Source organism: Bubalus kerabau, chromosome 4, assembly GCF_029407905.1.
Source record: "Bubalus kerabau isolate K-KA32 ecotype Philippines breed swamp buffalo chromosome 4, PCC_UOA_SB_1v2, whole genome shotgun sequence".
Taxonomy (NCBI): Eukaryota; Metazoa; Chordata; class Mammalia; order Artiodactyla; family Bovidae; genus Bubalus; species Bubalus kerabau.
The window spans coordinates 168,344,696-168,359,628 of NC_073627.1; the positions used below are offsets into that span (position 1 = coordinate 168,344,696).

The window sequence follows — 14,933 nt, forward strand, 5'->3', positions numbered from 1 at the left end:
ATCACTTTGCAATACCACGTAGTATAAAAATGTTTCCTCTGCACCCCTGGAAAATGTTCCTTTTTCCAGCAGTTCTCAATCATCAAATATATGAGCTTGCACATTATAGCATCTTTTAACCTTCCTTTTTCTGACTAAACCTCAGGCATTCAGCCTGAAGTTTGCAAGATGGTAACATTTGGTTAGCTGTACTAACAAAGTTAAATGCTTCCTTAACATTATAGAGTTGTTCCAAGTATTGACTACTCTGAAATTAGTTCCTTGGAAAAGGCACAAAGTTGCCTTATAGATTCATGGTTGTCATTTTTTTAGCTTGTTAGATGTGTTAGTGTTTTGTCTTAAAGCAAAAACTCTGAAGTCAGTCAACTACAAATATTTATTGAGCACCCATAGAAAATGTAAAGCTTGACTAGAAGCCAAATAAAAAGTAAAAACAGTGGGGGGAGGGGGGGAGGTTGATGAAATGGGTGGAGTCAAAAGGTATAAACTTCTAGCTATAAAATAAATAAGTCATGGGGATATAAATGTACAGACTAGCACCCATAGTTAATAATATTGTATTGCATATTTGAAAGGTGTTACAGAGTAAATCTTAAGGTCTCTACAAGAAAAAATCATTACATTGAATACCTGACACTAGTGTAATGCTGTATGTCAATTATACCCCAAATTAGAAAAAAGCAAAACTATAATGCAAAAGCTCAACACAAGAAAAGTTAAAACTAATAATTACAATGACAACCAATATTTACTGAGCACTTTCTATGTGTCAAATGCACACATGCATTATATCAAAACACTTCTATAAACACTAACAATATCCCCATTTTATAGATGAGAAAACTGAGACTATGTTCCTCAAATGACCATTCTCATCCTTGTATCTGAGTGACTTTAAGAGGCAGTTCTCAAGAAGGAAAAGGACACTGCACGTAAGAGAGAACATGTGGAGACCATGACACCAGACAGCTTCCCAAATATGCCTGCACGGAGCTCCTCGGCTTACAGGACTTTCAGGGCTGCACAGTCCGCTGGAGCTGGGGTAGGTGTGCACGTCCTCATTCCTCCAACACTTAGAGCACAGCGACATGCGAGGAAGCCAGTAAGGTGAGGACTCGGACTGCCCTTTCATTTAAAAATCCTTACTCTTGCTTTAATTAAGGATTCGCTTAAGAAACAATAACGTGAAGAACATCTCTACATTTTCTGTTGAATTGTCCATTGCATTATGTAATAATGTCTGTTGTGTAAGTGCCCATACAATTTAGTTCCTGGAAAAAAGCCTCTCTCCTCTTGATGAGCTGGTTTGTTTCCTTCCAACAAACAATGAGAATTAAATAACCATTTCTTTCCCACATTTTTTGTCTAGATTTTCAGGAAGCAGAAAGATAAATTTCATGATTAATTGGAGTAACAATGTTAGCCAATTCATTTCTAGTACACTTATATACATCTCCTATTTTAATGGGTTTATTAATCATATATTTAATTGTAACTCTTTTACATCTCTCTCTTTTTTTTTTTGGCTAAACCTCACAGCTTTCAGGATTTTAGTTCCCCAATCAGGGATTGATCCTGGGTCATGGCAGTGAAAGCATGAGTCCTACCCACTGGACCACAAGGAAATTTCCTTAAATCTCTCTTAATATGAGGCAAAACATAAATTATGAATAGACTAAGGCCATCTCATTCCTATTCTATTGACATATCCTAGTGAGTGACTAGAAACCCAAACTCAGAATCCTCCCTTTGCTTTAATCAATAACCAAATTCTATCATTTAATCACCTAGTGACTATTTAGTGTACTTTTTCTGCTTTTTATACCCCTAAGACGCTGTCTTGATTCAGCCTGGTACAACAGAAAAGCGTATCAACTCCATATTAATCTCTCTGCCTTTAGTCTCAACCCTCTCTCAATCATCCCTCATTTGTTCATTTCCCCCATGCAACCAGAAAGATTTCTAACATAAAACTACTGTCTTTCATCTGGCCCCAAATTCCTCAATCTATCAAGTACAGAACAGTACCTGAAGCCATTCATGTACCATTAGGGCATGTATCATCTGGCTGGCCCCTTCACATTACGTGGCCTTATCTCACCCACTCCTTTCCCCCATGATGACTCTCCAAACACACCTGCTTCTCCCTCAGGGTTCAGTTCAGCTCAGTCGCTCAGTCGTGTCCGACTCTTTGCGACCCCATGAATCGCAGCACGCCAGGCCTCCCTGTCCATCACCAACTCCTGGAGTTCACTCAGACTCACGTCCATCGAGTCAGTGATGCCATCCAGCCATCTCATCCTCTGTCGGCCCCTTCTCCTCCTGCCCCCAATCCCTCCCAGCATCAGAGTCTTTTCCAATGAGTCAACTTTTCGCATGAGGTGGCCAAAGTACTGGAGTTTCAGCTTTAGCATCATTCCTTCCAAAGAAATCCCAGGGCTGATCTCTTTCAGAATGGACCCACCTCAATTAATAGTGCCATCATCTACCCACCAAACCTTGGAGTTATCCATGACCCCTCTTCCCATGGATCGCAGCACATCCCACATCCAAACTATCAGCAAAACTTACCAGCTCCACCTTTCCAATATAACCAAATGCAACTGCTTTGCACCACCTCAAATGCTATTGCTGGGCCTAAGTCACCATCATCTATCACAGCCTCCTAACTGGTCTCTGGCTTCACTCTCATAACTCCTAAAATCTATTCTCTGTACAGAAGCCACCAGGGATCCTTTTAAACTATAAATGAACTTGTGTCACTACCCTGCACCAAACCTTCCACTAACCCCAAGACGCTGAGAAAACAGTCCAAAGTACCTATCTTTGCCTAGAAAGCCATACCTGTTCTCACTCTGCTCCTGGTTAGGAAAGTCCTTCCCCCAAATACTAATATAGCTGGGGTCCTCATTTCAGTGCTGTCTCTGCTCCTATGTTACTCCCTTAGAGAGATTTCCTCTCCCCCTGTTTCAGTAGTTCTCATTTCAGTAGTTCTCAACTCAGGGCCATTTTGATCCCTCAAAGGACATTTGGGAATGTTGAGACATTTTTGGTTGCCTCAACGGCTGAAGAAGGGATTTTCTAACATCCAATAGGTAGCAGTTGGGGATTCTACAACGCACAGGGCAACCCCCAACCCCAACAAATAATTACCAACAAATAATTATCCAGCCTAAAACATCAACAGCATCACAACTGAGAAACTCTGCTGGCCTTCCTAAAAGAAACATTCTTTGATCTCCTAACCCTTCAGTTCAGTTCAGTTGCTCAGTCACGTCTGACTCTTTGCAACCCCAAGAATCACAGCATGCCAGGCCTCCCTGTCCATCACCAACTCCCAGAATTCACTCAAACTCATGTCCATCGAGTCTGTGATGCCATCCAGCCATCTCATCCTCTGTTGTCCACTTCTCCTCCTGCCCCCAATCCCTCCCAGCATCAGGGTCTTTTCAAATGAGTCAACTCTTTGCATGAGGTGGCCAAATTACTGGAGTTTCAGCTTCAGCATCATTCCTTCCAATGAACACCCAGGACTGATCTCCTTTAAGATGGACTGGTTGGATCTCCTTGCAGTCCAAGGCATTCTCAAGAGTCTTCTCCAACACCACAGTTAAAAAGCATCAATTCTTTGGCACTGAGCTTTCTTCAACAGTCCAACTCTCACATCCATACATGACCACAGGAAAAACCATAGCCTTGACTAGATGGACCTTTGTTGGCAAAGTAATATCTCTACTTTTCAATATGCTATCTAGGTTGGTCACAACTTTCCTTCCAAGGAGTGTATTTTAATTTCATGGCTACAATCACTATCTGCAGTGATTTTGGAGCCCAAAAAAATAAAGTCTGACACTGTTTCCCCATCTATTTCCCATGAAGTGATGGGACCAGATGCCATGATCTTAGTTTTCTGAATGTTGAGCTTTAAGCCAACTTTTTCACTCTCCTCTTTCACTTTCATGAAGAGGCTTTTTAGTTCCTCTTCACTTTCTGCCATAAGGGTGGTGTCATCTGCATATCTGAGGTTACTGATATTTCTCCTAGCAATCTTGATTCCTTATGCTGCCTTATTATCTTTTCCATAACTATCACTACATGCCATTGGGCACTTATCTATTTGTTCATTTGTTTGTGTCTCCCTCTCTAGAATACAAGCTCCATAAGGACAGACTTTTTATTGACTTCTATGTAGCTATATCCCTTTGGTCTAGAAGAACGTCTGGCATATGGCCAGCACTCATTAAATATTTATTTAAAGAATAAGTGGATAAATGATACTCAACAAAACTAACTATTTGTATCCAGCAAAACTCCCCAGTTCTCTCAAGCTTCTATGCCACCAGTTATAGAGACTTCTGAGACATCAAGAAATCTGAAGTCAGATTTGTCTCCTGTAGACACAGGAACGTGCTTACTTTTATTTCCATTTTCCATACAGTGGTAAATAGGCTACTATGCTCCTTGATGGCAGTCTATGCCTCACATTCTCTACACCTCTCACGCTCAATGGCTGATGGCAAGGGTGGTAAAGAATCCGTTTGCCAATGCAGGAGACACAAGGGATGTGGGTTTAATGCCTGGATCGGGAAGATCCCCTAGAGTAGGCAATCCACTCCAGTATTCTTCCTGGAAAATTCCACAGATAGAGGAACCTGCTGGTTCAGTCCACGGGTTTGCAAAGAGCTGGACGTGACTGAGTGCACACATACATACGGGCGGTGGGCTTCTACCCTGCCCAGTGAGAACAGTCAACGACACAGATTCAGGACCTGATCCAAGAGACATTCAATATTCCTGGAAGCTAATCCAGGGCTTTAATGACCTACACATCTGTACTAACAGGATTAAAAGGCAGTACACATCTTTACTCAACACGAGACAATCATTTGTCATGATATCCAAAGCAATAAAATTGGTATAAACAGGCTTCAACATACCTGCTTGTTTAGCTTCAATACAGGCAATATTTATTTCTTCTTTCAAGTCCCAGTTTTCATTGGCTATAGCTTCCCCCACTTTAACAAATCTTCCAACTGCCAAGTTGACGGCTTGTCCTACACGCTGAATTGCTTGCAGAGTTTTATCAGACTTTTTGGTATTATCTTTATGATTAATAAGTGTGGTGATCTAAAAGTAAAAGATAAAAGCAAACTGCTTAAAGTTTATCTCAGTACTTTTTTTTAAAGCGATATCACAAAGACCAAGAAAATTAAGCCCAGCATACTACACTAGCCTAATAAACTCGATTAATTGACAGCTTTAATGCTTCAACCCAGAGACAGCCAGCAAACACGTTGCATCTCTCCTGAGGTCAACGCTTCCTTTAATAATAACTCCAGATTTACCTGAGGGGCTTATCAGGGCACACGTTTCTGTAAACCCTCCGGACAGATCAACAAATCATAAAAACAGGAGAAAAGTAGAAGAGGGTGGATTCTTACATTCAAAGAATCCACAGGAAACCAAAGCACTGCAGGTCTAGATTCTTCGACCGTGACTCGGGCTGCTGTGAGAGTAGAGACAGCATTTTGTTCACCGGGCGCTTCACTCTGCTGCCTAGCACAGTGTGTAGGTCGTACAAAATGCTATGTGAACCACAGATGCTACTGAAACAACCAGACACTTGAGAAGGACCAATGTAATCTATGTTTTATAGTTCACCAAGGTTTGTTGTAGACTCAAAGTACATAAAATACCAAGAGTTTTAACACTTGACTCCAGGCCCTGAAATAAAATATAAAAGGTGAAAAGTTAAGCTGCTTGAAACAAATATAAATCTTCAAAATGTCCAGGAAAATTAGTACATAAACTATACTGACATATAAAAATATTTAAAGAATGTTACATGAAAAATGTAAATCCCAAATGGTACATGTCCACTGCGTATAACTTTGAAATGATTTCTATAATATATTAACAAAGATCAGAATAGAGAATTAAGAGGAAGAGGCTTGCTCTTTGATCAGCTACTATGTGGCAAGCACTTTGTGTGTTATGGTATTAATAGTTTTGAGTCAGAAAGGCCTGTGTATGTTTCTTGGCTCTGCCATTCCTAGCTAAATGACCTAGGGAAATTTACTTAAAAATCTCTCTAAATTTCCTCATCTCTCATACTGTTTTTCAAATTTTGAAAATGTTCTAGAGTCCAGATCCTGAGGATACATCACTGAGCAGGACGAACACAATCCTGCCCTCATTCTGTTTACAGTCTAACCAGGTAACAATAATTCAATTGTACACAATGTATTTGTTGAACACCTATCATATGCCAAATAAAATCCTAGACAGTGATGAAACAGCAATGAACAAGAAAGGAAAGGCCCACAATCTCATGGAGCTTACATTCTAGTGGAGTGAGGGGAGACACAATAATCACACAAATGGGTTAACGAAACTAATGTAAATGCTATGCAAAACGTTAAAATAAGACAATGTGACAGAAAGTGTCTGTGTAGCTACCTGAGATTAGTTGACCTTCCTTCTACGAAGAAGTGATATTTAAACTGTGATCTAAATGATATCAAGTAGAGAGGCCAGTAAACATCAGGCGATAAAGTGTTGCAGGGAGAAGAAATAACTGTTTAAGAAAAATAAGGGAAGAAAAGAAGGGGCATCCTTGAATATGAGACTGTTCTTTTTTTTCTTTTTTTCAAAGAATAAAGTAAGGCCAGAAGTGGTTAAAGAATAGTGGGCAAGAGGACAAGTGTAAAACCAATATCCAACAGGTAGGCAGGGACCAGCCTTTATTGCAAGGCTGCAAATTGCAATAAAGAGTTTGTATTTGACTCTGTGCATGACAGAAAGTCACTGAACAATTTTTGAGGACAGTGGTATAATCTCAGTAGTGGTTTTAAAATGTGTGCTCCAGTTCGTCAATATTTCTCCTTTCAAGCTTCATTTCTCTCCCCTTAAGTGAGATGAAATTAGTGACCCACTTCTAACCAATAGAATAAAGTAGAAGCAAGGATGTACCTCTGAGAGTAGGTATTAAAACACATTGTGACTTACATTTCTCTCTCTCTCTCTGGGATCAATCACTGCGGAAGAAAACCAGCTACCAAATCATGGAGGAGAGACCCACATGGTAAATAAATGCTTAGAAGACTGTCTGGTGTTTAGTAAACATTACACATGACTACATGCTAAGTCACTTCAGTCCTGTCTGACACTTTTTGACCCCATGGACTGTAGCCCATCAAGCTCCTCTGTCCATGGGACACTCGAGGCAAGAATGCTGGAGTGGTTAGCCATGCCCCACTCCAGGGGAGCTTCCCAACTCAGGGATCCAACCCGGGTCTCCTGCGTTGCAGGCAGATTCTTTACCATGTGAGCCACCAGGGAACTGCCCGCAATGCAGGACACCTGGGTTGGATCCCAGGGTCAGAAAGATCCCCTGGAGAAGGGAATGGCTACCCACTCCAGTAATCTTGCCTGGAGAACTCCATGGACAGAGGAGCCTGGTGGGCTACAGTCCATGGGGTCACAGAGTCAGACATGACTGAGTCACTAACACTTTCACATAATGATTAGATGTTATCCAATTTACATTTCTAGAATCTCTGTTCTTTCCTCATGTTTGTGATGCTATCTTATTTTCTAGAATAACTGACATTAATCTCTTGATTGAAATGGATTATCTTAGTTTATTTTGTGGGAAGATAAGAAAAGAGGTGAAGATCCAGGAAGGAAAAAAAAAAAACAAGCCTGGCAGTAGGCCAGAAAACAGAACAAAGTCTTAATTCCTTGAGACCTGAAAAACAAGGGAGTCAGCCCAGGACAGAGAAGTTCATCTCTGGGCTTAACTCACTAGCAAATGATCAAAATCACTACATATAAAAATTGACTAATCTGCTATAGAAACCAATATAGAAGAAAGCACACTGAATCACGCTGAGGTCTTTAAAAGGAGGAAAAGGGGCTTTTTCACTCACTTTATACACCATTTCTGTGTTTTACCTTTGCATTAAAAACACCTATACTCACATACACAGATCAGCAGAGCGCCCCATATGGACTCAATGCATTTCCAACTTGGTGAGACCATCGATCCTGAGAGCTTCCAGGACAGTGCAGTGAGAAGCAGGAAGACAGGGAGCTACCCTAGAGACTTCAAGCCTGTGTAATGGTGAGTGGAGTAAATCTATCACAGACAGGAAAAGACTGGTGGGTGGTAGAATAACATTCCAGGCTGGGGTGGGGCTGTGTGGCAGATTTCCCTCTTCCCTTCCTTGGATAAAAGCATTGTAAGACTGGGAGTGGGAGTTTTGACAGGAAGAATAAAGTGATTATTAAAGAAGGTGGGTGCCGCTCTGCAGGAACTGTGCTTGGGACTTAGCCCAGGGCATGTAAAAAAACTGTCTGAATTACAAAACATACAACAAATGAGTGTATGTAACAGATATTTGTATCATTTAAAGAAATGACAGGAAGGCAAAACACATCTAGCACCAACCTTCAGAAAACACTACCAGCACCTCTGAAAATCCAGGTGCCCTATGGGTCCCTCACTTTCCAGATCACCCCCTCACCAGCCAAAAGAATCCACTGTCCTAATTTTGTGCTCATCCTCCCCTTATTATAACGATTGCACCTATGTTATATCCTTAAATGATACATGGTTTTGTTTTGCCTGCTTTGAACCTTTTAATTTTTTCTCCTTAACATTTGAGATTCATCCAGACTGATAATTATAGCCATGGTTCATTCATTTCAATGCCGCAGCGGTGTCTCATTTTATGAACCTAGCACTCTTCATTTAAACATCTTTGCTGCTAAAAGACGTTTGGGTAGTTTTCAGTTTGGAGCCATTAGAAGCAAACTGACTATCAACATTCCAAACTATGTCTCTAACACACGTGCAGGATTTTCTCCTGGGGTGTGGATTTAAGAGCGAAATTACTGGGCGTAGGTAATATCCACTGTCAACTTTAATATATTACATCAAATTGTTTTCCAAAATGGTCGTACTGCTGACATTTCCATTAGCTCCCCATTCCAACGCTTGTGCTCACCGTGGTTTTAACTTGTACTTCACTGGTTTCTAATAAAGTTGAGCATCTTTTCACATATGTGTTAGCCATCTATTTCCTCTTCTACAACATGACTGTTTATTTTACCAATTTTTAATGGGTAATCTTATTTTTGATTCATTGGAGTCCTTTATTTATTTTGGGTGCTACAATCATTTGGTGGTTATTTCTGTTGCAATCATATTCTCTTGCTTTATGGCTTATTCTTTCAATTCTGACGAACAAAGATTCTTCATTTTAATGGAGCAAATATATTAATCTTCACTTTCGGTCTATTAAGAATTCCTTTCCCACCGAGGTGGGGAAAATATTGCCCAATTTTTTTTGCCTAAAAGTAAGTTTTTACTTCCATATTGATATTTTAAATCCATTTGGAACTGTTTCTGTATATACTGTGAGACAGAGATGCAATATCATGTGTTTCTATTTAGATAACAAATTATTCTCATTTTTTAAAAAATTCTTCCTTTTCCTACTGACAAGAAGTGCCCATTCTGTGAATTATCAAGTTTCCATATATGTGTGATTGTTCCTAAGTTCTCTATTCCGTTTCACTAGTCTCTTTGTCCATTTCTGTTAAACCCACATTGTCTTAATTACTCTAGCTTTATAATAAGACTTGAAATCTGGTAGAGCAACTCCACCCACCTTGTTTCTCTTCTGATATTCTTGGTATTCTGATATTCTTTCATATAAATCTTAGAATTACTTTTACCAAATTCTACTAAAAAAATTCCAACGAAATTTTCATTGGAATCGCATTAAATTTACATATCAATAGGGAAAATTGGGAGCTTCCCTGCTGGCTCAGATAGTAAAGAATCTGCCTGCAATGCGGGAGATTCAGGTTCAATCTCTGGGTCAGGAAGATCCCCTGGAGGAGGAAATGGCAACCCACTCCAATATTCTTACCTGAGAAATCCTATGGACAGAGGAGCCGGATGGGCTACAGTCCATGAGTTTGCAAAGAGTCAGACATGACTGAAGCGACTTGGCACAGGGAAAACTGATATGCCCATAACATCAAGTCAATCTAGCCAAGAACATGGTACTTCTTTCCCATTTATTTAGCTCTACTTTGGCCTTCTCATAAAATTCCCCACAAAGCTTAGCAACTCTTTTACTAGACACATATATACACATATTTTGCTTTCATTTTTATTCTAACTGGTATTTAAAAATTTAAACAAATTTTTAATAGAGTATAAGTTGATTTATAACTGGTATCATTTTTTAGGACTACTTTTCTGTTATTAATGCAGAGCAAAGTGCAAATTGACTTAAGACTCTTACACTGAGTGAACTTACTAAACCTCTAAATTTTTAAAATTTATTTGTAGACTCCATTTCTCTAAGGAAATGTTTATTTTAAATTTGACTTGTTGCTATGACGTTAAATAGATGGGGAAACAATGGAAATAGTGACAGACTTTATATTCTTGGGCTCCAAAATCGCTACAGATGGTGACTGCAGCCATGAAATTAAAAGACGCTTGCTCCTTGTAAGAAAAGCTATGACAAACCTAGACAGTATATTAAAAAGCAGAGACATTGCTTTTTAAAAAGCAGAGACATTGCCAACAAAGGTCCATCTAGTCAAAGCTATGGTTTTTCCAGTAGTCATATATGGACATAAGAGTTGGACCCTAAGGAAGGCTAAACGTCGAAGAATTGATGCTTTTGAGCTCTGATGCTGGAGAAAACTCTCGAGTCCCTTGGACTACAAGGAGATCAAACCAGTCAATCCTAAAGGAAATCAACCCTGAATATTCATTGGAAGGACTGATGCTGAAGCTACATTACTTTGGCACCTGATGCGAAGAGCCAGCTCCTTAGAAAAGACCCTGATGCTGGGAAAGATTAAAGGCAGTAGGAGAAGCGGACAACAGAGGATGAGATGATTGGATGGCATCACCGACTCAATGGACATAATTTGAGCAAGCTCCAGGAAATGGTGAAGGACAGGAAAGCCTGGCATGCTGCAGTTCATGGGATCACAAGTTGGACACGACTGAGCGACTGAACAACAACTTCTATTACTAGTTTGTTATGCGCTCTTTATCACGATGAGGAGTTGAATTTAACCAAATACTTCCCTGGTGGCTCAAAGGGTAAAGAGTCTGCCTGCAATGCAGGAGACCCAGGTTCAATCCCTGGCTCAGGAAGATCCCCTGGAGAAGGAAATGGCAACCCACTCCAGTATTCTTGCCTGGAGAATTCCATGGACAGAGGAGCCTGGCGGGCTACAATCCACAGGGTCCCAAAGAGTCGGACATGACAGAGCGACTTCACTTTCACTTTTTTTCCTGCATCCACTGAAAAGCACATGTATCTTTTCTAATATGTGATGCAGAAAATTATACAGGTACATTTGTCTAATATTGATGTAACTCTGCATTCCTAGAAAAAGACCAGTAGTCCAGAACTTTTTACTTAGAGCCAGAAGAGGTTAAATGATCTGAGTAGAAACTGCTTAAAACAGACTAAACTGTACAAGAATAGCCCTACTTGCTCACCTCAGACCCTATCTCCTCTAGGGTATCACTGTTGACTCATCCACACCTGCTCTGAGCTCTTAGAGCATTTACTATTGATGATGTTCATCTGACACTTGCCACGTGCTATTCTGTACCTGTCCTATCTCCCACAAGCCCCTCGAAGAGTCGTAACTAGAAAGCTTACAACAAATGCTTGCCTAAAAACCTTAAACTAGTCTAATGGATACGGTGGTAAAACATGAGTTGAATAATATTATGCAGCATCCTTAGAAAGATGAGACTCCTGGACATAAGTTTTCTAGAGAGCTTCACTCAAATCCACTAATACTCACTAAAACATAAAAATCATTCTAAATCACATTCCACACTTCTGCTTTGTGAGTGTTTTGCCCATGTTATAGATATTTCTTGATTTTAAGCAAGATTTAACTTTTTTTTGTTGTTGAGTACCGCCTGCAATGCAGGAGATCCCAGTTTGATTCCTGGGTCAAGAAGATCCCCTGGAGAAGGGAAAGGCGACTCACTCCAGTATTATGGCCTGGAGAATTCCATGGATTGTATAGTCCATGGGGTCGCAAAGAGTCAGACACGACTGAGCGACTTTCACTTTCACAGTTAATCATCAGTTATAATAATGCTAAAGATACAGCTGTGGACACATAATATACGGAATGCAGAACCTCAGCTATGGCCCTGAATTAGCCTTTAACAGGGAAGGAAAAACAAAAAAAAAATGCCCACATTTTCCAGTTAGCACTGACCTCTAGTTAACTCTCAGCAGCCAATGCACGTTTCCTTCTCCACTCTCCTCCTCTCCACCCTCTCTTACCCCTGAATTACACAATGCAGAACTTGTAGGATACATTTTTAGCAGTGATAGTGTGAAATGTTACCATTTCTCCAGATTACAACAACCTTGTTTTGCCATTGTGACTCTCTTATCTGGACCTACTACTAGCTGACCTCATCACGTCTTCTAATCTCTGCTGCTGCTGCTGCTAAGTCGCTTTAGTCGTGTCCGACTCTGTGCGACCCCATAGACGGCAGCCCACCAGGCTCCCCCGTCCCTGGGATTCTCCAGGCAAGAACACTGGTTCTAATCTCTAGAGACAACAAATACAATACGGTGTAGCTAAGACTCTGGGGCCAGGCTGTCAGGGTGTAAACCCCAGTTGGACATTTACAGGGTGAAAGTCCCACAAGTCCCTTATCCTCAGTTTCCTCTTTCATATAATGAAAATAAACATGTCTCTACCCCTATAAGATTTATGAGAATTAAATGGGCTAATAAGTATAAAGTGCATAGAACACAGTCTCACCCATAGTAAGCATTCTATCTGGATTATTATTATTATTAAATGGATAAAATACCACTCTCTTAACTCTCTCTTAAAACTACTCCAGTATTTCTCATTTTCTGTTGTGGTTGTGTTGGTGGTGGTAATGGTATTCTTTTGTAGGAGGGGGCAATGCAGACATCACTAACTGATCCTCAACTCATCCCACCTGTCAGTGCTTCTGGCCTACAATGAAGGGAAGGCCCATACACAGCATCAAGGTTATTCACTGTTCTGTTAGCCAGGCTAAAATAAGCACAAGTGAAGAAAATGGGGCTGTTTATTTAATCAGCATAACAGAAATATGGGACATGTGTGGCTACTGTTATCAAATATTTGCAGGCTGAGATGGATTAGATATTAATAGTATTGAAAATCCTATGGACGAGCTACAGGCCCAACCACTGAGCATGTTTAAGCAGGGCCCTGGTGACCAGATGTCAAGGATGCTGTAAGAGAGAATTTTTTAAAATTCAGAGTCAGATAACTTTTAAGATTCCTTCTACCTTGAAAATCTTGGCAATATGAATGTGAATCATCAAGACGTTACAAAGGAGTTGTGAGTCACACATTCAACGAGCTCCTTAAGGCACAGAATTTTTCACTGCCCACAGTGCTTGGCACATAACAGACCTAGCTGAGGAATTCTAGCCCCGAGGGTTCGTATAAGTCGGCTCTCAGTAACAAAAAATTCTCTAAAGCTAAGCGCGGCAATTAGCTGATTCCAGACTTCTGTTGTGACCGGTAAATTCAATAAACTATACATCCCAAATGGGATTTGGCAAAAAGATGTGTACCCGGATTAACTATCAGGCGGTCCTCCACTTCACCCTTCCGAGGCAGGGCAAAAGCCAATTAAAGTGAGCAGGCAGGTTAAGGGGAAGGGTGGCCCGGGGTAAATGGGCGACTGGGGAGCAGACTTACACACGATCCGGGGAAGGGACAAAGGCCTAGGGGAGAGAGCACGCTGGGCTCGGAGGCACGCGCCAGCCAGAATGGCTACAGTCCGGGTTGGGACTGGAGATGCAAAGGTGTGACGGCCGCGAGGAGGGCCCCTGAGCGCCAGCGGAGCACCCGCGGGGGTCCCCTCCGCTCCCCGGGAGCAGGGCCGGGGGCCGCCGGAGTCGCAGTCTCGGGGCGGTTCGGGTAGGGAAGCCTGGCGGTGCACCTGCGGCCGGACTCCGGTCCGCACAGGTCTCCCCGCCCCGCAGCCGGATTTCGGATGGTCCAGACTCCCTCCGCCTCAACGAAGGCCAGTCCTCAAGCCCCAGAAAGGCGACCAGACGCCGACGCCGCAGTCTCGGCGCGGAATGTGGGGCAGCAGCTGCCTCCCGCCCGGCCCGGCCCGGCCCGGCCCGGCCCCCGCCGGGAGCGACCGCCGCCATCGCGGGCCGCGGCCGGGGGGGTAAGATCAGGGGCCGCGCGCGCCGCTTTACCTGAGAAACCAGCGGCAGCAGCGTCTGCTCCACCGAGCGAGTTTTGATCTCGAGTCCGGAGTCGAAGGCGAAGCTCGACGGGCCGGAGCCATGCGCTGCCCCGGCGCCGCCACCGCCTGCGGGGCTCGAAGAGGCGGCCATGGCCTTTACTCAGCCCGTAGCGCAGCCGGGACACTGCGCCGCTACGGGTCCGCCGCCTCCCGCCAGCCAGCCAGCCTGCCTGCCCGCCGCAGCGGCAAGGCACCCGCGCCGCCCGAGACCCCGCCCCCGGAAGACCCCGCCCACCCCGCCTCCGCGCGCTCCGGCCTGGGGTCCGCCTTGCAGCCCCGCCCCACAGCCCGGGCCCCGCCCCTCTGCCCCCATTCCACCCACCCTGTTTCTCACATCATTCTTCAGGGGGTTCCGCACAAATCTCGCTCCTGCCAAATCAGAGGCACAGGATACCTGAGGGCCTCCCACGAACATGTGGCCTCTTACCAGAGCAAGGACATCCATGCTCATAGAAGCTACCTGTCCTCCTCCGGAGAAGTGACTCTTCCTAAATCCGAATTCCCCAGGATTCCTGGAAACTGCGCTGGGATTGAAACTATTAATAACTGGTAGGCCAGGACAGGAGTCAAGCCTGTAGGGACG

The 14,933-nt window shown here is 42.8% G+C and overlaps 1 protein-coding gene across 2 annotated transcripts in view; it reads right to left on the minus strand.

Moving 5' to 3' along the window:
• The window catches only part of CTNNAL1 (catenin alpha like 1), a 57,169-nt gene extending 42,596 nt beyond the window's left edge, over positions 1-14,573 (minus strand). For both annotated transcript variants that reach the window (XM_055579247.1, XM_055579246.1), the window contains exons 1-2: positions 14,301-14,573; positions 4,938-5,127 (exon numbers count right to left, since the gene is read on the minus strand). In XM_055579247.1, coding sequence (XP_055435222.1) covers positions 4,938-5,127; positions 14,301-14,441 — 331 coding nt within the window. In that variant the 5' untranslated portion in view covers positions 14,442-14,573. The remainder of the gene's footprint in view (positions 1-4,937; positions 5,128-14,300) is intronic.
• Positions 14,574-14,933: the final 360 nt, after the last annotated feature.